The sequence below is a fragment of the Salmo salar genome, chromosome 02, assembly GCF_965601325.2.
Source record: "Salmo salar chromosome 02, fSalSal1, whole genome shotgun sequence".
In the NCBI taxonomy this organism is placed as follows: domain Eukaryota; kingdom Metazoa; phylum Chordata; class Actinopteri; order Salmoniformes; family Salmonidae; genus Salmo; species Salmo salar.
The window spans coordinates 13624083-13651881 of NC_138292.1; the positions used below are offsets into that span (position 1 = coordinate 13624083).

The 27799-nt window shown below is 41.8% G+C and overlaps 2 protein-coding genes across 6 annotated transcripts in view; one reads left to right on the forward strand and one right to left on the reverse strand.

The window, feature by feature from the left end:
* ctnnb1 (catenin (cadherin-associated protein), beta 1) overlaps positions 1–22710 on the forward strand; it is a 32539-nt gene extending 9829 nt beyond the window's left edge. The window contains exons 1-17 of one of the 5 annotated variants that reach the window (XM_045696243.2): positions 1104–1126; positions 16503–16553; positions 16679–16903; positions 17093–17346; positions 17472–17710; positions 18177–18378; positions 18517–18661; positions 18812–18915; positions 19032–19061; positions 19319–19657; positions 19787–19945; positions 20060–20179; positions 20330–20480; positions 20731–20852; positions 21187–21247; positions 21588–21812; positions 21984–22710. In XM_045696243.2, coding sequence (XP_045552199.1) covers positions 16541–16553; positions 16679–16903; positions 17093–17346; positions 17472–17710; positions 18177–18378; positions 18517–18661; positions 18812–18915; positions 19032–19061; positions 19319–19657; positions 19787–19945; positions 20060–20179; positions 20330–20480; positions 20731–20852; positions 21187–21247; positions 21588–21796 — 2373 coding nt within the window. In that variant the 5' untranslated portion in view covers positions 1104–1126; positions 16503–16540 and the 3' untranslated portion in view covers positions 21797–21812; positions 21984–22710. 5 annotated transcript variants of the gene reach the window in all.
* The window catches only part of LOC106595924 (serine/threonine-protein kinase ULK4), a 323274-nt gene continuing 318110 nt past the window's right edge, over positions 22636–27799 (reverse strand). The window contains exons 36-37 of the mRNA XM_082959959.1: positions 24522–24610; positions 22636–23039 (exon numbers count right to left, since the gene is read on the reverse strand). Coding sequence (XP_082816085.1) covers positions 22976–23039; positions 24522–24610 — 153 coding nt within the window. The 3' untranslated portion in view covers positions 22636–22975. The remainder of the gene's footprint in view (positions 23040–24521; positions 24611–27799) is intronic.

The window sequence follows — 27799 nt, forward strand, 5'->3', positions numbered from 1 at the left end:
GTTCAAATGAATGTCTGTGGCAGAGGGGGAAATCAGGAAATCATATTATTACCTATTTAGTTTTCACATTCCATTCATTTATCCTTTACATTCACATGCTAAACATTGTGTTTCATATTGAGCCATGAGTCAGGTCAGTTTAATAGATAGGCAGAATTCACCCCAATTTCACACAATAAGGAAAACATAAAACATAACATGAAAAGTAATTAAACGTATCCACAAAGCATCTCAGAGAAAATGTTGATCTAGGGTCAGTTGCCTTCTAGTTTGCCATTTATCATAATGAATACTATTATATAAACAGATCCTAGACCAGCACTCCTACTCTGAGACACTCTGGATACAGGCCCAGGTCTCCCTAATCTTCCCAGGTCTTAACATGTGAAATACCTACGCAGTCTAGGTAGTGCGGTCCTTGAGCATTATCTAAGAGTTCATCTATATATTACTATAAGTACCATATAGTTCAGACAATTAAATATTGATAGTATCTCTAATCGTTTTTCAAAAATGCATCAGATGTCGAGTTAGCACAAAGGATATAGAGTGTAGTGGTTGTTTAATGGTTATTTCTGTACTTTGGGAATAAAATAGAAAAGAGAAAGTTTCAGGTCCTTGTCACCCTCCACCCCCTTCACCCCCGTCACTCCCCTCACCCCCAACCCCTCCATGTCGGGGTGCTGTGAACTCTTTTATGTCGGCCACCACACCATGTCTAATGGCCCCTGCTGAGACAAGCGTCCTGCTCCCTGCTGCTCCCAGCACCAGTTGCCATCAAGAGGATTGTGGATAAATAAAAACCATAGAAATTGGGGCTTGAAATGTTGGGGTGTAGCCTCCCCCAAAAGCCCCCAAAACCTTAAACCCGCATCTGTTGCTTGCTGTTGTCATGTACATGAAAGTTGATCACACATGGGATAAGATGTGTCTCCTCAGCTCCTCTCTGTTTCAACACAAACATGGCAGAATATTTCCTTTCTTCAATCTTATTTTATTAGATGGATTTTTTTACATTTAAATCTTTTTGTCTATGTTGGCGTTAATGCTGAGGTTTTGTAGGCCTTGTTTCCACTTAGTGCTTGAATAGTGGGTAATCTCACTTGCTGGTAACATCCTGAAGAAGGTGAGCATCATTTTTCATTTCTAATCATTCTAACATATCTCACAATCCTGAATAGGCTGCTTGCTACTGCTCTACTAAATGCCCTATAGCCTATGTGGGAGCTATACAAAGGGATCAGCAATGCTGCATTACATTGAAGCTACTTATATTCTAATCAAAACAGTGGGAATTATATTTTCAAAGGATTTCAAGAAGAGAAGATGGCTTGTCAATTTTGAGCCTGTCTGTGGATCCTTTCCTGTGCCATGCCGTTGACTGCCAGCCTGCTCAAAGACAGTGTGTCTAATATAACTATTGGTGTGCAGGAAAGGAAAACAATCATTAAAATAACCTCCAGAACGTTCTGATTCTGGAACTAGCTGAATGTCTCTTAGCGTATTGTGGTTTAAGCAGGGAGGGGATGCTGAGAATCAGAACCTTACAGCTGGCAGAGAGAGACAGAGAAACCCTCCTCCCCCATCCCCATCCGTTAACATACAAACACAGTGAGCCTGGGAGACACATCAGTCGGCTTTCACCCTCTGCTATGTGTCTCTTTGTCTGCCTGTCTGAAAATGGGTGTAATTTTGAAGCGAGAAATCAGGCGTTGCTGAAACGACTTCAGTGGCCCAAAACTAAAGCATTATTTTATAAACTGAAATATGATTTTCACTTTCTCCTAACATGTCAGTTTGTATCGATGACTCTCTCCATTTTGTTGGCAAAGCTTTTTCTGTGTGTGTGTGTGTGTGTGTGTGTGTGTGTGTGTGTGTGTGTGTGTGTGTGTGTGTGTGTGTGTGTGTGTGTGTGTGTGTGTGTGACAGTAGAGGTGGGGGGACCTCTGTTTACCTCTCCACAGTCTCAGCTGTTCTTTGTTTTGCTCCCCATGAAGAGACTGACAGACACATAGAGAGACTGACAGACACACAGTAGAGGTCATTTGTACCAAACTAATTCATGCAATAGACAGCACAAGAAGGAGGAGTAACCACACAGCGGTCATATAACATGGAGATGAGCCCCACACAAAGCATGGAGTCACGCTCCTTCAAGTAGGACAATCTACAATTTAGAAAATGACAATTAAAAATACATAAATAAGCTCAAGTAGTATTGGTGCAGAACAGGGAAGAGAACAGGGAAGAGTTGATGGGAAACGCTGTGCATTTTTTATCCACGGATAAATAAAGAGACGGCATATAAAGGGGTGGGTTTTGTCATTGTGTGAGAAATATAAACACAGATGAGTTGTGTCTTTGATTTGTTCCTGCTTTTCAATCGACACAGCGGGATGTTCTAAAGAACTTGGCCTCTTTGCATTTTGGGTAAATAGGCACCATGGACCCTGCATGATGAGATTATATTCTCCCCGTCTCTCGTTTTTTCTTTCTCTCTAAACACAAAAACTGCATTTCTGTTTTTCACCAACGTCCCCGGTGATTTTTCCATCCCCCCGTCATGCTTTGATACATTTTTTGCCACTACATAGCACAATTTCATTGTTTTACTGCTTCTGTCATGTACTGTGATTTCGGGCTGCTGCTAAAGGAAGGAAAATATACACTTTGTTCATCGATAGTCAACCAGTCTGCTGTAACAGTACCAGCACATTATCTTTTTATTTGTATTTATTTTACCTTTATTTAACTAGGCAAGTCAGTTAAGAACAAATTCTTATTTACAATGACGGCCTACCAGAAGGCATAAGGCCTCCTGCGGGGACGGGGGCTGGGATTAAAAATAAAAATACATTAAATAAAAATATAGGACAAAACACACATCACGACAAGAGAGACAACACAACACTACATAAAGAGAGACCTAAGACAACAACATAGCATGGCAGCAACACATGACAACACAGCATGGTAACAACACAACATGACAACAACATGGTAACAACAACATGGCAGCAGCACAAAACATGGTACAAACATTATTGGGCACAGACAACAGCACAAAGGACAAGAAGGTAGAGACAACAATATAGCTTATTCACAGCTAAGTTTACAGCAAAATAATGTGGCATTTGGATTGGGACAATGGGCTTAGCAAGTCACCACTAAGAAATAAAATACAAGCAATTTTTATGAAAGTCATTCATGTTGAATGAAAGCATTTCCTTCAAAATCTTGTTTGTGTACAGAAGTCAGTGGGTTGAAAATCAAGATCAAGGTGCTGTGAAATGTTTTGCTGCAGTCTTCATCTGCAGTCCCAGAATGTGCCATACCAATGCAAGCCAATTTCCAATAGAATACCTCTAACCTTCATAATGTGAGGTAAATCTCTTGTTCGATTTAGACTGAGATATAAAAGAAATAAGTCATGTTTTGAAGCTCAAAACTCTTAGAACCAATCAACTTAATATTTAAACACAATATATATGTTGTGTATAAGACAATATGTTTCAGTCATTGGCCAATTTGTTTGCAAATTGCAGTGTATAGTGATTAGCTCCAACATAAAAGCACCAAACAATGGATGTTCTGCATCACTCAGCCATTTTGTTCCTTCTCTTACGACATCTACGGCCTTGTGAATCTTTTGTTAAGGTTATTGTCAGTGGAGGAGGACGCCGTTAAATTCGATGAAGAGGATTGGATTTCTCAGACTGTGCTAGCTGGATTTCTCAGAACGTCTGTATATTACATCTGCTAAATATGTCTATGTGACCAATAAAATGTGATTTATATTCTAGAATTCTAAATGACGATAGATTGCACCAAAATATGGAGCTTCAAAACGAAGGAAGTACCCTTCTTAAGAGTATAGGCTATTTATCTTTGATTAGAAAAGAATGATAATCTGTGTCTGACTAAAACACTGCAAAAGAGGACTTTAAATAGATCATGGCCAGTCTTTGTCCCCTAAATGGATTCAAAAACTGGCCAGACAGACAAGAGGGCCTAAATCCGACCATTGTTCATGTGGGCGCTTCACTGTAACCTCAGCCAGGAGTACATATCATACAAAAGGTACCTTACTGGAAACCCTTTCCAACGGATCTGAAACAGCCCAGGCAGTGAGACGGCCTTGTAACTTCTGTTGTAGACAACAGAACTGTTGATTGATGCTCAATGGAGTTAGGTGTCTGAATATCATTGATCACCTCTTTATTAAACAGGATAAACATCTTAGTTCTGCATATCTGTTAAATATGCCATGGTCTAGTGATTGTGTCTCAGAGTATGGGTCATTTTCAGTCAGAGAGATAGGCATATCCAAATAACAATAGTAATGGAAATGTAATATTGAATTGTTATTGCTTTAGAGGACATTCAATGATGTTACACTTTAGAGGGAATACACTTAGAATTTGCTTTTAGGAGATATGAAAATGTATCCTCTTTCAATACGCCACAATTACAAAATGTAATATACTTTACATTTTACCACAGCTGGAATTCAATGAAACTCACCATTGCAATGCGTACACATAGTCTGTTTCTATACTATTAGCCGTATCTACACTCATTTATCTGAAATAGAGAATCATATATACTGTGACCTGGTGATAGGTTTTTACAGCAACCAAAATCATTGTGATTTTTATTTCACAATGGGAAAAAGAGCTACTGACTGAATGATGCAAAGCGTGTTCGATTGAATCCCTTTATTTATCAATTGTTTATTTCTTATTATATTTTGTTGTCATAATAATATGTTGGACAGAGTGACCTGTAGAAGAAATGTCTTGCATTGCAAATTCTGCAATGTTAATTCATGTCAATACTGAAAAGATCATCAATTTCAGCAGCAGACCATATTACTTTCCACTCCTTAACCTTGCATTAATGGAATCATTGAAATATGGTAGTTTGAGTGCCATTTAACTAATATATTTGATCTAAAAAGTCAAAGTCTACACAGTAAAATACTACAAATTAATAGTTGTTATTTTACACACAGATATATATTTACATTTTTGTTATCTTAACATTTATCCTCTTTCATTCTGATAATGGATCGAAAGATTAATGTTAGATATCTTTGTCTATAACAGGTACATTTGTTATGCTTTTTCTTTCTATTTTCAGGGTTGATCTAATGTGATAAAGACAGAGCAACATGGCCGTTTCAGGGTTCATCTAATGTGATAAAGACAGAGCAACATGGTCGTTTCAGGGTTGATCTAATGTGATAAAGACAGAGCAACATGGTCGTTTCAGGGTTGATCTAATGTGATAAAGACAGAGCAACATGGCCGTTTCAGGGTTGATCTAATGTGATAAAGACAGAGCAACATGGTCGTTTCAGGGTTGATCTAATGTGATAAAGACAGAGCAACATGGTCGTTTCAGGGTTGATCTAATGTGATAAAGACAGAGCAACATGGCCGTTTCAGGGTTGATCTAATGTGATAAAGACAGAGCAACATGGCCGTTTCAGGGTTGATCTAATGTGATAAAGACAGAGCAACATGACCGTTTCAGGGTTTATCTAATGTGATAAAGACAGAGCAACATGGCCGTTTCAGGGTTAATCTAATGTGATAAAGACAGAGCAACATGGCTGCTTCAGGGTTGATCTAATGCGATAAAGGCAGAGCAACATGGCCGTTTCATTGCATTTCCATTTCTAAGAATACCTACAGTTATTAATATCTTTATAGTATTCTGGTACATACTGTAGAGTTGAGGCTGGTGTGATGAACTATCTCTCATCTCATGAAAATGTAATTCTTCACAGGTTAAGATATTTGTGCACAAATGTGTTTGTTATTGAGTCTTTGCAGGGCGTCAGTCGGTCCAACAACAGAACAGACTCATGTTGTAGGGATGGATGACCAACACTTTAAGCCGTGGTGTTGAGCCTAACAATGAGGTTCAATACACAAAAGGGTCCGTCGGCTAGTCTGACATTGTTGTCTAAGCAGCTTTACAAAGAAAGGATATTTGTAGAGACTTTTGCATCTGAGTTGTCAGATGTGACACTGTGCGCTAGCAGTATAGTAAAACACCAACTCTGAAAAAGGTTGGCTAGTCAGAAGAATTACATCCTATTTGATTTGATATTTGATATTATGTTGATGACCTTGAATATGTTGCTTGTATTTATACTTACACAGGTAGAATTATATAGTACAAGTGAATATTACTTATTTATTAACAGCGACAGGTGTATACTGTAGGTACAGGCAGTTACATGGCATTTATGGCTTGCTAATACTGTTGTTGAAATCATTTTATTTTCATCAGATTTAAAACAATAGACTAAATCACAGCGATAGTATGTTTAATCAAATATCTACTTAACTATTTCCCCCTACATATTTTAGCGGTATTTGTGTCAATGCTCCTCAGAGGAGTGAGAGGAGGTAGAGCTAGTCACTCTAAACCATTCTGTGTTTTTATTTGACCATGGGGAAAAAGAACTACACCGGTTCCATTCAACTGAGACCTCAGTATTTCTGTCTCCTGAAGTAGGAAGTCAAAAATAACATGTATTTCCTGAACATAGCTCTATCATTTAAATCAAATCTAATTTTATGGGTCACATGCACATACTTAGCAGATGTTATTGCGGGTGTAGTGAAATGCTTGTGTACCTAACTACAACAGTGCAGTAGTATCTAGTAGTGACTAGCTATAGCTCAATGCAACAATACATCAAATCTAAAAGTAAAAGAATGGAATGAAGAAATATATAAATACTTAAACGAGCAATGTCAGAGTGGCATAGACTAAAATACAGTAGAATAGCATACAGTATATACTTATGAGACGAGTAAAGCAGTATATAAACATTACTAACATGACTATTATTAAGTAGTATATAAACATTATTAACATGACTATTATTAAGTAGTATATAAACATTATTAACATTACTATTATTAAGTAGTATATAAACATTACTAACATTAGTATTATTAAGTAGTATATAAACATTACTAACATTACTATTATTAAGTAGTATATAAACATTACTAACATGACTATTATTAAGTAGTATATAAACATTATTAACATGACTATTATTAAGTAGTATATAAACATTATTAACATGACTATTATTAAGTAGTATATAAACATTACTAACATTACTATTATTAAATAGTACATAAACATTACTAACATTACTATTATTAAGTAGTATATAAACATTACTAACATGACTATTATTAAGTAGTACATAAACATTACTAACATGACTATTATTAAGTAGTATATAAACATTACTAACATTACTATTATTAAGTAGTATATAAACATTACTAACATTACTATTATTAAGTAGTATATAAACATTACTAACATGACTATTATTAAGTAGTATATAAACATTACTAACATGACTATTATTAAGTAGTATATAAACATTACTAACAGGACTATTATTAAGTGACTAGTGTTCCATTATTAAAGTGAGCCGTGATTCCATGTCTATGTACATAGAGCAGCAGCCTCTAAGGTGCAGGGTTGAGTAACTGGGTGGTTTATGTCATTAATTGTAGCGTGAGTGTAATGACGTACACATATAGTAGGTAGTGTAAATATTTCTATATTTCATAAAGACACACTGCTCTTAGGTACTCTACTTTATGACATTGGAGGCCCTATATAAATCTTATTACTCAAAGTCAAATTCAAAATGACTTTTATTTCCTGAGAGGGAACATCATGTGTAGTGACGGATTGCTACATACAAGACATAACAACATAGCACACAGAACATGTACAGTATAAAGGATTGGAAGCGTTATATGCAATCACAGGCTATATATTTTTATTTTTATTTTATTTTATTTTTTAACTTTATTTATCATGGCAAGTCAGTTATATATATATAAATATATGCATATTTACAATACAAATAAATAAATACTTCAAGAGTTGAGCAGTTTGATAGACGTTGGCACCAAACTAGAAGCTGCTTAGGTTTATATGGGAGAGCTGTATAGCTGTGCCTGGAGGGTAGGGGGCTATGCTAGTCATTCAGTGTGTTAAGTCAAAGGCTATTTGTTCCCCCTTCTTTCTCACTCTTTTTTTGTAGATGTCACTGAGGGGTTCCTGGCAAGTTGCTCCAACGACCTTTCCACTGATTCTCACCTCTATTAAAGATTTATACATTGAATTATTTAACACATAGGAACTTCATACTATGATAAACAGTAACTACCCATTGCTGGCAGTATTTATTTTATTTTATTGGAAACTATGTTTTGGATGGAATTGGAATTGGAATTGTAGGTCGGCAATGCAGTAGAACGAAGACATTAATGGATTGTAATGTTAGATGCTGTATTTGTTGTGCTTGACCCATTGTTCTCAACTAGGAGGTAGAATCCCCTTATATTTCAACCCTGCAACTGCACAGGCAGAGGTGTACAATAGTTACTGCCAGTGCCCTCCCTATGTCTGTCTATTACCACTGTGAACAGAGGGCCCCAGGGCCCTGGTGGATTGTTATGAAATTTGCTGTATTTGTTGAATGTGAATACTTATTTCAACATTATAGGAGTAAGGACAGGTATTTCTTTAATTTTTACTTCAGTTTATTTTAGTAAATACTTTCTTAACACTTATTTTTCTTAAAACTGCATTGTTGGTTAAGGGCTAGTAAGTAAGAAATTCATTGTAAGGTCTACACCTGTTGTATTCGGCAAATGTGACAAACAAAATGTAATTCGATTTTTAATTTGAGGTAGAAATGTATTGTATCCCCCTCATGTCTACATGTTACAGAGGAACCCAGGGCCCTGGTGGCTCACCTTGCCTTGCACCTACTACTATTGTCTCTGCAAGGATGTAGGATCAGGCCCTTTGGCTGAGTAGAGGTCAGAGGACACAATCCTATGTGCACACAAGTGGGTTTAAAGTGCCCCCTGCTTTCACAGGGGAAGAAAAGAGACCCTCCCCTCAGCATATAGCATCAATTCCAGCAGCTTCCCAAGGGACCAAGTTCTTTCTCTTGCATCCGGGTGCTGTTCCTCTCGCTCTCTTGCTCTCTCTCACTTTCTCACAGACAAACACACACAGCCTAATGTAACCAATCACAACAGAGCTTGATGAGTAACCCCAGCCTTTCGTAAGCCCTCCTGGCAGTGACTGAGACCTGTGACTTCCCCAGTACACGTGAACCCATTGGGAGAGAATAGGCTTTGCACATGTAATCCTTGTCTCTATGTTTATTTTTGGTGCCTAGACTCTTTCCTTCAGAGGGGAGAATGTGTGCACGCAAAAGGCCTGATGAATCTGCACTGTGTGTGTGTGTGTGTGTGTGTGTGTGTGTGTGTGTGCGCGCGTGTGTGTCTGTGTGTGTGTGTGTGTGTGTGTGTGTGTGTGTGTGTGTGTGTGTGTGTGTGTGTGTGTGTGTGTGTGTGTGTGTGTGTGTGTGTGTGTGTTGTGTGTGTGTGTGTGTGTGTGTGTGTGTGTGTGTGTGTGTGTGTGTGTGTGTGTGTGAGCATGTGAGCATGTGATTTATACCAATGTACTGTAATGACAATCTAACTATTGTGGGAAGGGATTCAAATGAAATATCTCAGTATTCATGTAGTATTGAAAAGCACATTTCAAGTACTCCTGATAATCTGGTAATACAAATATAGATAATTTTAACAAAATGAAAGGGTGCAGGAACAATAGTTATATTTTTTCCCATAGTGCACGTTTCTCACAATATGCAACATGGTCATGATTGAATCTTGCCCAACAAGTATTATTATGTTACTGTATATTTTTTATTACACAGATTACACTCTGAATATTTTCCCACATCATCACCTTAGTTTTCAACACAAACAATTCAAATCAGACTAGTGTCAGTGGTATTTCTCTGAAATTCTATCCTCCATTATGAGTGTTTTGTCAAAGTAACACCCACAAACCATATAGAACCAGTTGATGGCTTGACAATGCCTCTTTTGTCATTGGATAATTTGATCAATAATCATAGTATGCACCTTCTTTTTTTTTCTCTCGAAGAGCTACTGTTTTCAGAAATATATACATTTCTGAAGATTCCTATTGTGGATCTGAAAATCTATGTGTTATGCACTTATTATCATAGTAATTGAAATATACTTTATGCACTTTGTCTATTTATGATTTATCAGTGGGTTTCACAGTAACAGTTCTCTCCCTCATTAGTTTTTTGTTTTACCCTCCCCACTCAGACCACTCACAGACAGTCCTAGCAAAATTCTAGCTTGAGAAATAGTTTTTTTGCTAAAAAGCTGTTTTGGTCCATTTGAATGGAAATCTATTACAATAAGGTACTTAATTGTTACCCAGAAATGATTTGATATTGATTTAAAAATGGCTGCATTGGGCCTTCAATATAATTGTTTTGCCTTGGAATCTACATTTACAATAATGTACTGTTATCCATTCAAACCTTGCATATTGACTTGGATACTGAATATAATGTCTTAATGTTTACACCCTGACTGTTCATCAGAACGTATTGAGGTCAAAACAGATCTACAGGATTTTTTGGGGAACAAATGTAATTTATCACTGATGTAATTCTAGTAATATTTTTGTATAAACGATCGTTGGCACGTCACATCTAGGCCTAGTGTTCATTATATATTCCTGCCAATACAATTCCCTTAAAAACAATATTGTAAATAAAGATGTGAAACGAATCTCTGTGTCCATATAATAATGTCACCTGAAGGTTATCTATAAGAGAGTTTTTTTTGGTCAGGTGAGTACTACACTTAATAAAGTACTGACAAAGGCCCAACATTTGGGGTCACATTTGGCAAACCTCTGCTCCCAGGCAACTGAGACCCTGCTTTATTTTTGGACAGGAATCCTCCTGACCATGAAAGTTTAGGTAAGAAAGTCTACTGCAGTGCCTTGATGGCCATATTTTGCGGAGAGTATAGTTGTTACTGTACATACTTTTAGATTCTCATGCAATTAACAACTCATTCCTTGTGTGAATCTAATTTATTTATTTTATTGTCCATTTTTTTTTATCATTTCAGATGAGTCTCTGTTTTAATTTTATTTTTACATTAGACTTGAATTGATTGCATTGAAATGGAATTGACACCAACCCTGTAAAACATCCAAGATTAAACCCATTTTTCATGAGCTGAAATAGAAGATCCTAGAAATGTTCCCTACGCACAAAAAACGTATTTCTCTCAAACGTTGTGCACAAATTTGTTCTCATCCCTGTTAGTGAGCATTTATCGTTTTCCAAAATAATCCATCTACCTGACAGGTGTGACATATCAAGAAGCTGATTTAACGGCATGATCATGACACAGGTGCACCTTGTGCTGAGGACAATAAAAGGCCACCTATGCCCTCCCAGGCCCACCCATGGCTATGCCCCTGCCCAGTCATGTGAAATCCATAGATTAGGGCATAATTTATTTATTTTAATTGACTAATTTCCTTCTATAAACTGTAACTCAGTAAAATCTTTTAAATGGTTGTGTTTATATTTTTGTTAAGTATTTATTGCACTGCCATATTTTTTTCTGATTGCAGCTTCCTTGTGGGGAATATTAATCTTCTAGGATGTTATTCACAAAGGGATATTCAGGTATACTAAATCTATCTCAAGGCCATCAGACTGCTAAACAGCAATCCCTAACTCAGAAAGGCTGCTGCCTACATTGAGACCCAATCACTGGCCACTTTAATAAATGGATCACTAGTCACTTTAAACAATGCCACATTAAATAATGCCACTTTAATAATGTTTACATATCTTACATTAATCATATAATATGTATATACTGTATTTTATACCATCTATAGCACCTTGACTATGCCACTCAGCCATCGCTCATCCATATATTTCTATGTACACATTCTCATTCACCCCTTTAGATTTGTGTGTATTAGGTAGTTGTTAGGTATTACTGCACTGTCGGAACTAGAAGGACAAGCATTTCGCTACACTCGCATGATCTGTTAACCATGTGTATGTGACCAATACAATTTGATTTGTATGATAAAGTATTCAGTACTAGATAAATATGACACAATGTTATGGAAAATATAGAAAGGAAATCAAGGTGATCATAAAACCATCATGTATCTTGAGTCATGACTGTTGCAACATTATATGGAATCAGCAGAATCGTTTTGAAAAAAATAAACAGTTCCTACACACACTACATTCCAAATACCCTTAGTATATTCTGAGCAGTGCCTAGGCTAGAGATAAGCTATTTTCAGATATGCAGTAGAACTAAATGCCTCTGAGAACGTTTTATAACATTGTGAATGTCTCTTAGTAAATTCAGTTGAAACAATAAGCTGTCCGTTTTAAGATTCCGTACAGAAGTACTGCAATTTTTGGAAAATGATGTGATGTCCATTGAAGAATTTTGCAGTCCAATCCATAGATGCATTCCTGGTCTTCATCCTAATTTATGGAAAAGGTACACTGCCGGAACTTCATACCATCTGGATTCATACGCCGATTTTATGATCAGGATTTGTTCTTTCCTTTTATGAAATACAACACATTATAGTTGTATGAAGTTGTTTTAAGATTATTTCTAATATACATATATATATAACGGACTTCACTTTGATAATTTGATAAAGACCATGATATGGTATCTATTTTATTCCTACATGCGGAAGGATAGAGTTGCCACATAATTGTAATTCGGTCTATTACAGTGCGACGCCATCTTAAATCCAATGATTCAACAGCAGTAGCCAAGTTGTTCCTTGACTGCTGAGGGGGTAGTCGAAGGACTCGCTGGTGATTGTAATTTTAACGTATTTTTATTTATTTTTCTCCCCACGAGGCGTTGGCTTTATCCACCTAAACGCGAGGAGACCGATTTGTGGCTTTTGACAAGGGTAGGCATCTTCGTTCATTTTTTATATATTTTTTTATTTGGATTTGACATCGATGTATTGCGTTGTATTTGGTTGGTAGCTAGCTAAGTTAGCTAGTTTGTAGGCAAATGTTTTCCGCAGTCCAAAGGCGGTGGCAAGCAATCTGATTATCAGCGCATCGTGATCACGACAACTGGAGTCGTACAGAATTGATTGGAATTCACAAATACAGTTTTATCAAACTCATTTAATTCATTTTTAGCCAGCTAGCCATGGTGGTAGCAGGCTGCGCCATGGCCCGGACACTCCCCGCTAGCTAGCGTTTGCTAGCTGCCGTAAACGAGGTGATTTGCTAGCTAGGTCAACATTCCGGCGCTCTGACTCATGTTAGTGGTCGTGAGAAACAACTGTCTAGTTAGCAACTATTGATACAGCTGACTGGAACGTTTTGCCCTGTTACTTTTCAATTGGCTTGAACTGGAAGACATTTAAGTAACGTTAGCAAGCTAGTTAAGACTAATGAGGGAGAGAACATTTTTCAATCAAGCAGCTAACGTTGTCTGGCTAACTAGATAATAGTAAAAGGTTCCATTTTTGCTAGTGTCACTAGCTACGTCGAAATGGATGGCAATAGCGCAAACACTATCCCACGTCCAACAGTAACTTTAAATTCATCAACTGATTTTATTGTAAGTAACGTAATTTCAATGTAAGATGCCAATTGTAACTAAGTGGATGTTAGCTGACATTATCAAAGTCAACAAAATATTGTTTAATTTCGTCAAACGTGATATTGCAGTCAAAGCAAGTTTTGTTTTAGGAACTGGGTAAAACTTTTACTGGTCGTCAATTTAAACAAAGACCGACAAATTCCTTAGCCGTTGTGATTTGAGAGGATGTTGAGGAGGAGCTTGACTGAAATTTGAGTCGTTGTTGCTCATCGGAAATTCGGGCAGACTGAAGTGGACTTGGTTGTAATGTGGGGGTGGGGAGCTAGCTCGATGGTGGAAGATTTTTCTGCTCTTGCCACCAATTTCTAGGGAAACACAGCGGAACTACTCCGGAAATACCCCATAAAGAACCCAACGTTGTTTTTAATCGGGATCATCTCACGCCTGCAAATAATATTTTCACCGTGGAGGTGACTTGATATTTGGAAGAAACGTGCATGATGTCTTTGCCTTGGACATTGTAACGTGTATCTTATTGTTTGTTAGGCTACAAAATATTGACAATACAATACCGTTGCCACGGACTTTGCCGTGATTCATCTACCCACTAACATTTTCATACTTTCCTGGAGGGTTGGTGGCTTGCTAAATCACAGTAAGTTATCGAAACTTCGGTCTTGAGCAAGGTATGGCACATACCTCTGAATTCATTGTTTCTGAGAATGAAATTGAGGTTTTAGAATTTGATGCCGTACTTTTCATGCCCTGCTGAAAGCTAGGGCATGATTCATGATTGGTTACATGTCTAGCGCAGTTAATAAGAAACCAAGTCAAATTCAGAGAAACGGTTAAATTCGTTGCAAGAGTTCCAGTCTATTTGCTTTGATTTAACTCCAGGCAATGACGAGTAGTAGCCTAATACAGTAAACAAGACTTGTTTGCGAAGACAGATGTTCTTGTTTGACATTGTCATGTATTTTCATTAATCATATTTATTGATGGGTGGTTAGTTATAATCTTAGCTGCAATTGAATGGCTACAGGCTCTAAGAGAATTTGGCCATGGTAGTATGCACAGTAGGCCAAACTGGACCAGGAATTAGTAGTTGTGACTGCTGACTGTGCACATTGCTCTGAGAGGGGAGAGATTGTGGTCTCAAATTCAGCTCACAATAGAGCAGCTACCAAGCTTTCTCTGGTAGTTTCTCTGACAGCCACGTTGATATGTTGCTACATTTAACTTGGTGGTTGTCTTTTTAAACAGACATATAGTAATGGTTAGGGAACTAAAGATTTGCTTATGTTCTCCTCTGAATTTCTCAATTGCTTTCCATATGTTTACCATTATGTCGGTAGGCTTGGTTGTATCCTAGATAGGCAACCTTAGATTAATTTACAATGTTCCTCGAACTGTTGATCTTCTGGTGCCATAGGAATCCATGTCCCTTGAAACAGCCTATTAGGTTCCAGTGTCTTTAGCCCAGGGCAATATAGTAGTGTTTTCAGACCCCCTCCACCACAGATGTCTGCCGTTTTGACTACTAACCTTTTAGTGCATGCATTGCAAGCAGATGTGCTGAATAATCTCCAAACTGTGAGTGACTATTTAACATGGGTATGAGGACAAGTATCCCATCATAGCCCCTTTTGAAAAGTGCAGCCTCCAACTCTGTGATTCATACTGCTCTTTAGTTTAAATTGAAGCAATCAGATTGAATTGCCAGGGATGGTTTTGGATATTGATTGGTTTGCTGCAGTTTATTAAACTGACTCATTGTCTGCTGCTGGGTTCTGATAATGACCCAAACTGGCTAGTGAGCAACGCTAACTGTCTTCCAATCTCATTCCGTCAGTGTAGCTACTGCTCTGCATGTGGGTTTTAATTTGCCCACCAGAGGGTCTGGTGATACTGGGAGATCCTGGTTTTTTTTTTGGGGGGGGGGGTACTGTGGTAGAAATTACTATAATTTGAGTGGAATTCATTACACTTGTATAAACTAAAACACAGCTGTGATGCTATCTCTGCCATGTGTCCTGCTAATGCTGTAGCAAGGTGTTTTGTTGGGCTGGGAGGATACCAGTGTCACAAAATAAAAATGTTTGCGTCAAATACATAAGACACAAGTTTCGGTCCTTAAAAAAAACATATTAAAATATTGTGCTATAGCTTGGAAAATACATCTGACTTTGGATGACATTTGTTTCCAACATTATGGCTGTTTTCCTAAATATTAAATCTGCTTCATATTTAGTTTCCTTGCCACAATACTTGTATGGTGATACTGGTATCCTCATGGCCCTAGTGTTTTGCATCGGACCTGTGAGGGATCATGTTACATTCATTGGTTGAGGGGTTCATAGATTGTTGTGCTGCAACATGCAGTTTTTAATATTTTTACATCACTGTCACTTATGGTGCTATCAAAATCCTTTGGCTTCACATTTCCTCACGGTGCTTTTTTAGTTCAGTTTGTCTTATTTTAAAAGATATTGTTTGTAGTAAATATTTCAGCTTTTATTGAGGTGTCTGAAATGTGGTGTATAAATAAAGCTTGATTTGTTCTTCTAGAACCCAGAATATAGGGTCTAACAGAACTCTCTTTGGAATTCTTGTTTATTACTCCAAGGGACTGTACTTAACAGATTGGTAGCAATCCTCAAATGAAGACAATCTGCCTTTATTTTTTTATTTTTTTTGGTGTCTTTGACATCCCACCCCCCCATTCCCCACTGTTTTGATTTGGCCTCCATTAGTTTAGCTGCCAAGTTGGTGGCTAAATGTATGAATCACTAAGTTAGCAGTTCATTTGATGTCTAGGTAATATAACCCTGATTCTGTTTTTTCCTTCCGCTGGAATTTAGCTGGTCCAATGAAAAGGTTGCTTTGTGCTATTTGTTTTGGCATGAGCTGAGGTGGAAACGACTATATGAATGAACTTTGCTGTTCTGTTACTTTCAGATCTGGAAGCTGTGCAGGCTGTGGTTTTTGAACGTAACATGGCTTCCCAGTGTAAGTATTCAGCTTTTTAGAATAACTTAAACATTGCTAGCACAGATTTGTTTTAATTCAACGGTCTTCCTCTCTGGTTGAACTGCCTCCAGGTAACCTAACGCTGGTTGTTTTCTAACGTCTAGCTGATCTGATGGAGCTGGACATGGCCATGGAGCCTGACCGAAAGGCTGCAGTGAGCCACTGGCAGCAGCAGTCATACCTGGACTCTGGTATCCACTCAGGGGCTACCACCACCGCCCCCTCCCTGAGTGGGAAGGGCAACCCAGAGGAGGAGGATGTGGATAACCAGGTGCTGTACGAGTGGGAGCAGGGCTTCTCTCAGTCCTTCACACAAGACCAAGTGTCAGGTAAAAAAATGACACTACAATACCATGGGAATGCTTGACTGGGATTTTGAACATGTCACATGGTATGAAGTCAATGGGTAGTAGTTAGTACTTCATTCTACTGACAAACCTCAGCTTTGGCTCCGACTCCTCTTCAGAGGAATCTGGCCACCATCTTAGAAGGTGCTCTGACCTAACCTCTCTCTCCAGACATTGATGGGCAGTATGCCATGACCAGAGCCCAGAGGGTGCGTGCGGCCATGTTTCCAGAGACCCTGGACGAGGGCATGCAGCTCCCCTCCACCCAGTTTGATGGGGCCCACCCAACCAACGTGCAGCGGCTGGCTGAGCCCTCTCAGATGCTGAAGCATGCTGTGGTGAACCTCATCAACTACCAGGATGACGCAGAGCTGGCCACCCGCGCCATCCCTGAGCTGACCAAACTACTCAACGACGAGGACCAGGTGCGTATAGCTAACCGCAACCGGCCCGCTTCGGTCCCCAACCAACTAGGAAATGCACCTGACTTAATGGTGTTAGGTTATATAGAGTTCTGTCCTGACCTCTTCTCCTGTCTTCATTCCTCCAGGTGGTGGTGAACAAGGCTGCAGTGATGGTACACCAGCTGTCCAAGAAGGAGGCTAGCCGCCACGCCATCATGCGCTCCCCCCAGATGGTGTCGGCAATCGTGCGCACCATGCAGAACACCAACGATGTGGAGACAGCCCGCTGCACCGCCGGCACCCTGCACAACCTGTCCCACCACAGAGAGGGTCTGCTGGCCATCTTCAAGTCTGGGGGCATCCCTGCCCTTGTCAAAATGCTTGGGTATGTCGGTCAGCCCTTGGACTGTAACCTGACCTGTCTTGAGAGTTTCTAAGGAAGTTGTTTTAAGGTGGACTGCACAGAATCACTGATCTACAAGTCCCCCTGCATCTCACTAACTGTTCATTATGTGGTCAAGATTAGATTGTGTGCAACGTCTTGCTCTAACTCAGTATTTCCCAAACTGACTTTTTTTTTGTTGCTCTAGCGCTACACAGCTGAGTTGTATAACCAACAAGTCAAGCTTTGATTTATTTTATCAGCTGTCGTGTTAAGGCAAAAACCAAAATGCGTACCCTCTTGGGGTCCCCGGGACTGAGTTGGGGGAAATGCTGCTCTAACGGTTCCCTCTCAAACAGCCCTGATTTTTCTTTAGCTACTTTCTCTGCCATGTAGTTTGTCACTACAGTTACCTTCCTGTGTGTTCAGTTAGCATTTGGTACCTTCCAACTTAAAACTGTCTCCTCAGGTCCCCAGTGGACTCGGTGCTGTTCTACGCCATCACCACCCTACACAACCTGCTGCTCCACCAGGAGGGTGCCAAGATGGCCGTGCGCCTGGCCGGCGGCCTGCAGAAAATGGTGGCCTTGCTCAACAAGACAAACGTCAAATTCCTCGCCATCACAACAGATTGCCTTCAGATCCTTGCCTACGGCAACCAAGAAAGCAAGGTAAGGAACTTACTGATTTTAATTTACTGATGTCTTGGTTGTAGACAACTTTGATGCTTCGCTCTGTCCCTTAATTCAGGCATTGATTGTGATCCATCTTGGTGTATTTTAAACATCTTTGATGCTACCCCCTCCCAGCTTATCATCCTGGCCAGCGGTGGGCCCCAGGCCTTGGTCAACATCATGAGGACCTACACATATGAAAAGCTGTTGTGGACTACCAGTAGAGTTCTCAAAGTGCTCTCTGTCTGCTCCAGCAACAAGCCTGCCATCGTAGAGGCTGGTACGTACTACCTTTTATTTATGGACCATTTTATTGAGTCTGCCTGTTATTACCTAACATGCAAAGTGGGTTCTTATCTTGCTCACTTTAGTTCAGTTGGCTCTCCACTGATACTCAGTGAGCTGGGCTAAAGGCTGTGTGTTTCTCCAGGTGGTATGCAGGCACTTGGGCTTCACCTCACAGACCCCAGTCAGAGACTAGTCCAGAACTGCCTGTGGACCCTCAGGAACCTGTCAGACGCTGCCACCAAACAGGTGAGGAGCCGTCCCCCACTAGCACACCTCTGTTCCTCTTTCCTACACCTTTCCTTCCTGAATTCTTCCTACATAAGAGCTCTCTTTCTGTCTCCCTGCCTTTTTCCATGGAGAAGACGACCTTAGCTGAAGTAGATGTGATGCAGGTAAAAGTAGTCCTTCCTGCCTTTCTGTGTTGGAGCTGTGGCTAGTCAGAGCCCACTTCATCTACAGCCCAGCTCATCGCACCCTTAAAGTTCAGCTGACTTACTAAAGGCTCATTAAAGTAAAGAGTTAAACCCACCTGAAGAAGAGGAATTAGTGTAAGCATCTCTCTGAGAAGAAGCGATCAGTGTAAGGCTGTCTGGTGGTTAGCTGTGTTGGTCTGGATGAGACATGCCGGTGTATTCCTTTCCTCTAACAGGAGGGTATGGAAGGTCTGCTGGGGACCCTGGTCCAGCTCCTGGGCTCTGATGACATCAACGTGGTGACGTGTGCTGCCGGCATCCTGTCCAACCTCACCTGCAACAACTACAAGAACAAGATGATGGTGTGTCAGGTTGGGGGGATTGAGGCACTGGTCCGTACCGTGCTGCGTGCCGGAGACCGCGAGGACATCACTGAGCCGGCCATCTGCGCCCTGCGCCACCTCACCAGCCGCCACCAGGATGCTGAGATGGCCCAGAATGCCGTGCGGCTTCACTACGGCCTGCCTGTGGTGGTCAAGCTGCTGCATCCCCCCTCCCACTGGCCCCTCATCAAGGTAATGTTTGACTTATGAAAATGGGATGTGGCCAATCAATTTGTTTCCACATCAAGTTAGTAGCAGAGCCTTTTCATCTGTAGACTGAGTTCCCCGACTTGGAAATGAAACGTGATCTCTTCCTTCCAGGCCACTGTGGGCCTAATCCGTAACCTGGCTCTGTGTCCAGCCAACCATGCCCCTCTGCGTGAGCAGGGGGCCATCCCCAGACTGGTGCAGCTGCTGGTCAGAGCCCACCAGGACACCCAGAGACGCACCTCCATGGGAGGCACCCAGCAGCAGTTTGTGGTAAGACACACAAGCGTAACATACACCTCCACACAGTGCATCTGTCTCCCAATAAGCACACAGGTTTCCTCAATGCTCTCTGTAGTCTGAACTAACGGTTGTCCTGCACCACAGGAGGGAGTTCGTATGGAGGAGATTGTGGAGGGCTGTACTGGAGCTCTGCACATCCTGGCTAGAGACGTCCACAACAGAATCGTCATCAGAGGACTCAACACCATTCCACTCTTTGTCCAGGTAAGACCTCTAAGAAACTTACATTTACTGCTCCCCACAACTACAGATTTTAAATATTTTTCTATCCAATTTGAACCACCCTTTTTTATTTTTTTATAACTAATCTGATTTTTGCAACTCCTGTACCTTCCTCCTCTCTTGTTGCTGCAGCTGTTGTATTCTCCCATTGAGAACATTCAGCGTGTGGCTGCAGGAGTTCTGTGTGAGTTGGCCCAGGACAAGGAGGCAGCGGAGGCCATCGAGGCTGAGGGTGCCACCGCCCCCCTCACAGAGCTGCTTCACTCCAGAAACGAGGGCGTGGGTGAGTTAACAGGCCTCGGTCCACAACCATCTCTGTTGGCGCCTCAGAACTCTTATGATTGTTTAGCCCACAAATAAATGAAAATAGTTGCCATTCTAGAGCTATGCAGGTGTATGTCAGTCATGGGAATTCTAGAATATCTATGGTTTAGGCCTCTGTCCAGAAGGATCTGTCTAGCCAGCCGTTGGTGCATTACTTTCTATGGATGGTTAAGTAAGACAACTCAACCCTGTTTGTGTTCTCTCCTCAGCCACCTATGCTGCTGCCGTTCTGTTCCGTATGTCTGAAGACAAGCCCCAGGACTATAAGAAGCGTCTGTCTGTGGAGCTCACCAGCTCCCTGTTCAGGACGGAGCCTATGACCTGGAACGAGGTGCGCTGCTGTTTAGTCACTTCTGTCTGCTGCATCTCAAATGGCACACGGCCTATGGGCCTTGGTCAAAAGTTGTGCACAATAAAGGGATTAAGGTGCCAATTGAGAAGCAGCCTGGGAGACACTGGGGAGCCATGCCAAATTACATGAAGTGTCATACTTTAAAGTTCTTTTATAGTATTATATGCGCTTGGATCTGGAGCCAGGAGCCCTGTATTTACTGAGGAAGTGTCTTGTGTTAATGGCTCATGACAGAACTTCTAGGCAGAACACCTCAGGGCTGTTAGTGATGTGACCCTTGTTCCTGATGTTGTGTTCTCTGGTCTTTCTCTAGACAGGAGATCTGGGCCTGGACATCGGAGCTCAGGGAGATGCCCTGGGCTACCGTCAAGAAGGTAAGCACTGTCTCATGGTGCCTTGTCCTGGTGTGCAGCTCTCAAACTGCTGCTCACATAACAGCCCAGCTCTCAGCCAGCACCTGGGCTCCTCCAGCAGCAATCCCCTGACATTAACTCCCCTTGGCCCCAGTGTGCTAGCTAAAGCTTGCAACTGGTCAGCAGCACAGCAGTCCACTTTAGATTGCAGACCAAGTAGTTTGGATTTGTAGTGGCTTTGTTTGGTACTGTGATTGGCTGAGGATTATGATTGGTTGTTTTGATCCTACTACTGTGTGGTGCTTGTTTTAATAAGCTCTCTAACAAGTGTGTGTGCTCCCTCCATCACTTCCATTGGCAGACCCTAGCTATCGCTCCTTCCACTCTGGGGGATATGGGCAGGACTCCATGGGTATGGACTCCATGATGGACCATGACATGGGTGCCCACCACCCAGGCCCTGAATACCCAGTTGACGGGCTGCCCGACCTGGGCCACGCCCAAGACCTGATCGATGGGCTTCCCCCAGGCGACAGCAATCAGTTGGCTTGGTTTGATACTGACCTGTAAATAGACTACTTTTTAGGTAAGGAGCTGTGTTAAGACTAGGCACCACGGCTGTGTTTGGCGGTGACAGGCTGGTGCATGCTTGGACTTCTACTACTGTGGCTGAAGTTTCTAACTCTGCTCTTCTAGCTTCTCTTCATGCTGTGTGGTCCCATAGTAATGCCGGTGCCTCTCCTCTCCGCCTCTCCAGGTGTATCGTCTGATCTGAATGAACCTGCATTGTGATTTGGCTGGAGAAGTTGCTGGGAGGTTTTTGAAAGTGGGCTAGTATCTCAGAAAGTGCCTGACACACTACTGAAAGCTGAGTTTCCTATGGGAACACGTGGAGTGGAAGTAAAACTTTGTTCTGGTCTTTTGTGGGAGTTAAAACTGCGTTAAAGGAATTCCTGGAGTGGGTTACTCAAAGAAAATGACGCTGAAGAGTGGATCTAAAGATGGAATTTAAAACCCTGGTCTGTATTTTTTTACATTTTATTTTGTATGATTCTTCAGTCTGTAATGGTACTGATATAGCTTGTTATTATACTCACCTGTCTTTTCTGCAGTAATTTGTATCCATTCTAAGTCTCTCTCGTAGTGTTAAGTTATAGTGGTAATGCTCCAATTAAAATGATATGGTGTAGAACACTAATAATCAGTTGCATTGTATTCTGATCAAGTGTAACATTGTGTAGCTTTTGTATAAAACCAAGAATTGGAAATGGTCCAAATATTTTCTTGCTTTAAGTGTGCACTGTTTGTAGTGTCACAACTGTTCCAAAGGGTCTGTGGGGAGGGCAGCAGTTTCTTTTTTTAAGTGTCTTTTAGTTGATAGCTGTTCAAGGAGGTGAAAAGAATCCCTAATTATTGTAGCCTGCTGTGCTTATTGGAGACATGGTCATGACATGGCTAAACAATAAAAATGGACTTTAATTTCAGCTCTGTCTTGGTGGTTTATGGAACTGACTAGTTTTCAGGTCGTTAGGCTACATGGGGCAAATGTGTCCTTTGTTTGTACTCAACTTGCACATCCTTTAAAAAATATCTAAAGTGATATTAGAATGGAAAGCAAAACCACAATGGATGCCAGTTTTATTATAAAGCTATAGAGCAAGACAGTATACTGGAGACACGGTTGCTGATCACTGATGTGAATTATGGTCCTTCTAGAAGCCAAGCCTGTGTTGCTGATGAATCAACATTCTAGAATCCAATCCCTGTCAGGATCTCTGCTGCCAGTGAAACCACAGCAACATCAGCATGGGACCTGGGAAGAGATGAGGACAATGGACAGATGTGATGATCTCTTCTCCTCAACCTCAGTTTTCCTCCCTAACAACCATTACATGGAGCCAGTAAAACTCAATCCTGTTAATTCCATCAGCAGAGCCCTCCATTGTGAAGAACTAGGCTTTGATAAATACTTCTTGTAGCCTATATTCAATTTCAAACACTGCTCTCATTAGTCTCCATGATGAAGCTGTCTCATTTCTCCCATCTTCAAAAGGCCACATTTTAATTTGGCTACTTGTAGGTGACTAATTCACTAAATCTTAGATTATGACTGTCTTGCCCAATAATGTAGAGTCCTGTTATGTCTACTTTCTACAGAGTTGAACAAGCTATGCACCTCCAGTCCTCCTGACGGTCACACTATAGCATTCTGTTAGTGGCAATCAGCAGTAGAACGATGAAGCCCCTCCCCGGTTCAGTAAGAAGCTGGCGGATGAGGCAGGAGAAATGATGAAGCCCCTCCCCGGTTCAGTAAAAAGCTGACGGATGAGACAGGAGAAATGATGAAGCCCCTCCCCGGTTCAGTAAAAAGCTGACGGATGAGACAGGAGAAATGATGAAGCCCCTCCCCGGTTCAGTAAAAAGCTGGCGGATGAGGCAGGAGAAATGATGAAGCCCCTCCCCGGTTCAGTAAAAAGCTGGCGGATGAGACAGGAGAAATGATGAAGCCCCTCCCCGGTTCAGTAAAAAGCTGGCGGATGAGGCAGGAGAAATGATGAAGCCCCTCCCCGGTTCAGTAAAAAGCTGGCGGATGAGGCAGGAGAAATGATGAAGCCCCTCCCCGGTTCAGTAAAAAGCTGGCGGATGAGGCAGGAGAAATGATGAAGCCCCTCCCCGGTTCAGTAAGAAGCTGGCGGATGAGGCAGGAGAAATGTAATCACTCAAATTCAGAGCCATGGATGCAAGGATTGACATCAAAATTATAATTAAATGTTGAGGCTAGTGTTTTTTTTTTTTTTTTTACAGTAAAACATGCTTATTTTGGGTTCTGATGGTGTAGAACAGTTAGAACAAAGCTCATGAGGCATAAGATCTATTCAAATGTATGTAGCAATTGCTGATTGCCCCTTTAAGGATCTCAAAAGAAAATAAATTCCCCTTGGTTGCCATGGTGAGCGAGGTGGTGACGTAGTCCAGCAGTCACATGGAGAGAAGTTTGGAATTTCACCGCCACTTTGCCCCAAACCCCAATATTGTCCAAAGCTCTGCTTCATAAGCCTGGCTAGGCAACTTCAAAGGGATTGTTTTTCCATTTCAGAAAGGGAGGGAGGCCTCTAGCAGCCCAACAATGGGCCACTATCCCCAGTTCGAGCCGCAACGGGCTCAAGGAATCTTTCATCGCACAACCCTGCCTTGGCCTCCCACGTGAATGGATCAAAGCAGAGCCCCGAGGACAAAGCTGGAGTTCTAGAGAGGGATCAGAGTGGAGACTGGAGAGAGTCTGTTGAATACACACCTGGCAGAATGACTCAGTCTCTGAAGAACATGGACCAGCTCTTGACCCTCAGCCGAGCTGTACCACAAACTCTCTGTAGTAGCTGGGATCTGGGAAAAAACAAAGACAGAATGACCAAGTACACACTACAAACACAATGGATCAGGTTTCACAACTCATTGGGGTTATATTTCTATAGGATGTAGCCAGGCATAGTTACTACTGAACGAACAGACAATTCACTCACTGGTGCTTTAAAAGCTAGCCTACATTGGAGCACACACAAAATGGAGGCAGATAGAGGAATGTCTGTGTGCTAATGGAAAACAGGTGTTTGTTCCCTCCCCTGCCTACTGTTACATTAGAGAGGCCTCCTACACCGCAGGACCGCAGCAAACCTGGTTTCAAATACTTCAGTGTTTGTTTGAGCCAGATGGGCAGGGTTCTGAAAACTTTTGGGACTATTCTATTGGTTCCCATTGCGCCAGGCAAACTCAATCAAGCTCAGCTAAAGTATTTGAAAGAAAACAAATCCTATTTGAACCCAGGTCTGGTTCACGGGAGTTCGACTAGAGTAGACGTCTGACGTTACGTTGGAAAATCAACAGCAGCAGGGAGACAGTGCTGCCCCTATAGTGGTTTATATCTGGAGCAGGTGCTTTATTACAACACCAGCCTTTTGCACGTGATAACATCTCCTTAGTCCAGCTCAGAAACAGGAAGAGGTGGGGAGACAAGGCAGCCAAGGACTGGTTCCCACTTGACAGGAAAGAAAGGAGAGTGTTTCTGCCTGTGATCTCCAGCTTAGTGTATAGAGCCTGAGCCCAGGCATGCATGCAGAACAAAGGGGGCTGACTGCAGGACAGGAGGCTGAGAGGGAGTAAAACCCAGTACAGGGGTTATGGAGCCAGGGCCAGGGGGGATCTCAGTATCATCTCTCTGACAATGGAGCCTGGAGCGACGGAGCTTCTCCAACCAAGGCAGCCAGGGTCTCTAGTCTCTCCTGTCAACCTGAACTGGGCCACCAGGTGAGGTGAGTGATGCAGTCTGGGAGACTGAGACGCAAGGCTCCATTGCTTCACAGCTTCAAATACAGCATGGTCAAAGAGGGAAGGTAGGTTTGGGATTAAGGCAGAGCACAAATTAGAATCTGACGCACACTTTGCTTGAGGGCGGTCTTAGCTGCAATGGACACAGCCTGCCAGCAACCTGACCCCCAAGCCGGCTTCTCGCTTTCCAATCCTCTGGGTGAGAAAGGTTCTGGATCCCACTTCTCTGTATCAACGCTACTTCAGTTCAGGGCAATGCTCTGGTCCTTCTTGATAATACCCTCTCTCTGACCATCTCAACCCAGAGAGGTGCTGCCTAGAAGGTGAGTCATTGAGTTGTCAGTGGTCCTTGTGGCCTTGTGTGAGCGCTCTTTTAGTGGGATGGAAAGGTGATGACAAGGCATCCGTGTTTAATGGATCTGGATGACTAAACCAACTAGCGGGGGTAATTACTCCACTGGGTTTATGAAGCTGCAAATACATTTTCATTGTAATCTCCTGTGACATCGCCGGCTCCTTCCACACTGCCAGCAAAGTACCGCCCGTTGCCAGGCAACAGGGTTATGTACCTCGGAGGAGAGACTTTCCCTAATTCTCTGAGCTCCTCTCTGAGCTCCTCTCTCGTCCTATAATTCTATCCGCTGTAATATTGCTTAATACCCCAGCTGTCTACAACCCCATGCTATTCTCCACAACAATACTGTGGTTCTTTTTTTACAGATGTCATAATACAATAAGAAATAGGCTAGTATTTCCAGGTTCCCTCTTCTTCCCTGGTCCTATTCTTAGTATCCACACAGAACACTATCCAAGAGAACTGTAGTATTACCAGTAGATGGCTAGTAGACAACACACTCCCCTTTTACTGAAAGACCCTGCCTGCATGGGTAAAAATGTTGAATGAGAAAGCAGCGTAGCTTTCCTTTGTGTGCTATTAAACACTGTCAGACTCAGCGAGTCACTGAAGAACTATGCTTGGCTACAGTTGTCAGCGCTACACAAACGTGGGAAAGTCGGTTGCGTGCCGTGCAGCAGACAAATTGGAGAGATGGAGGCTTAAAATAGCAGACAGTCACAGCTGGGACCGCTTTTAAACACCTGACCATAAATATGGTCCTCATCTGAGCATGTTTACACTGCTGTGGCTTTCTTCCAACCTGTGTGTGTGTGACAGGGAGAGCCATCAGTGAGATGGAGATAAAGAGAACATGAGACAACATGAGAGAGAACATGGTAGAGAATGGGAGTGAGAGAACATGAGAGAGAATGGGAGAGAGAGAACATGGGAGAGAATGGGAGAGAGAGAACATGAGAGAGAATGGGAGAGAGAGAACATGGGAGAGAATGGGAGAGAGAGAACATGAGAGAGAATGGGAGAGAGAGAACATGGGAGAGAATGGGAGAGAGAGAACATGAGAGAGAACATGGGAGAGAATGGGAGTGAGAGAACATGAGAGAGAATGGGAGAGAGAGAACATGGGAGAGAATGGGAGAGAGAGAACATGAGAGAGAATGGGAGAGGGAGAACATGGGAGAGAATGGGAGAGAGAGAACATGAGAGAGAATGGGAGAGGGAGAACATGGGGAGAGAATGGGAGAGAGAGAACATGAGAGAGAATGGGGAGAGAGACAACATGGGAGAGAGAGAGTTATGTGGTGGGTGGCTCTGCTGTCCTGAATCCTGACTCCATACTAACAGGTTATCAGATAAACTGGCCAAACTGCATACATCTGATGTATTGTATATCTGTGTTAAGCTGCTTTGGACCGCAGCCTCTCCTAAGTCGGGGCAAGCCTTTTGCTAGCTCAGAGAGAGAGAGATAAACGTTAGAGCAAAACAAAAATCACAACCCAGCCGTCCTTCCCGTTCACTCCTCCTCCCCTCACTCCCCCATCTCCACAAACAAGTGGATTCTTCAGAATGTTTCATATGCAAACTCAGTCTGGTACATCAAAGCTAACATGGGATGGTAAACCCTAGTCCTTGTAATTACAGAGTGAATTAACATGGTTGTGAAGCTATTAGTGGAACCCATTCACAGATACAGTCTGAGGGGATCTACTTTTAAAACTCATGTGGACAAGAGGAGCAGACTGGCGGACTCTCTCTCTCATAATAATAATAATGATTAGCTCTCTCCAGTGTTCTCTGTAGATTTAAGGCCCTTGCGCTTAACTGTTTTGCTTTATTTCCCCCCTGTAAGATTAAAGTGAGATCCTCTCTGGTGCTGCTCTTTCATCTGTGTGGAA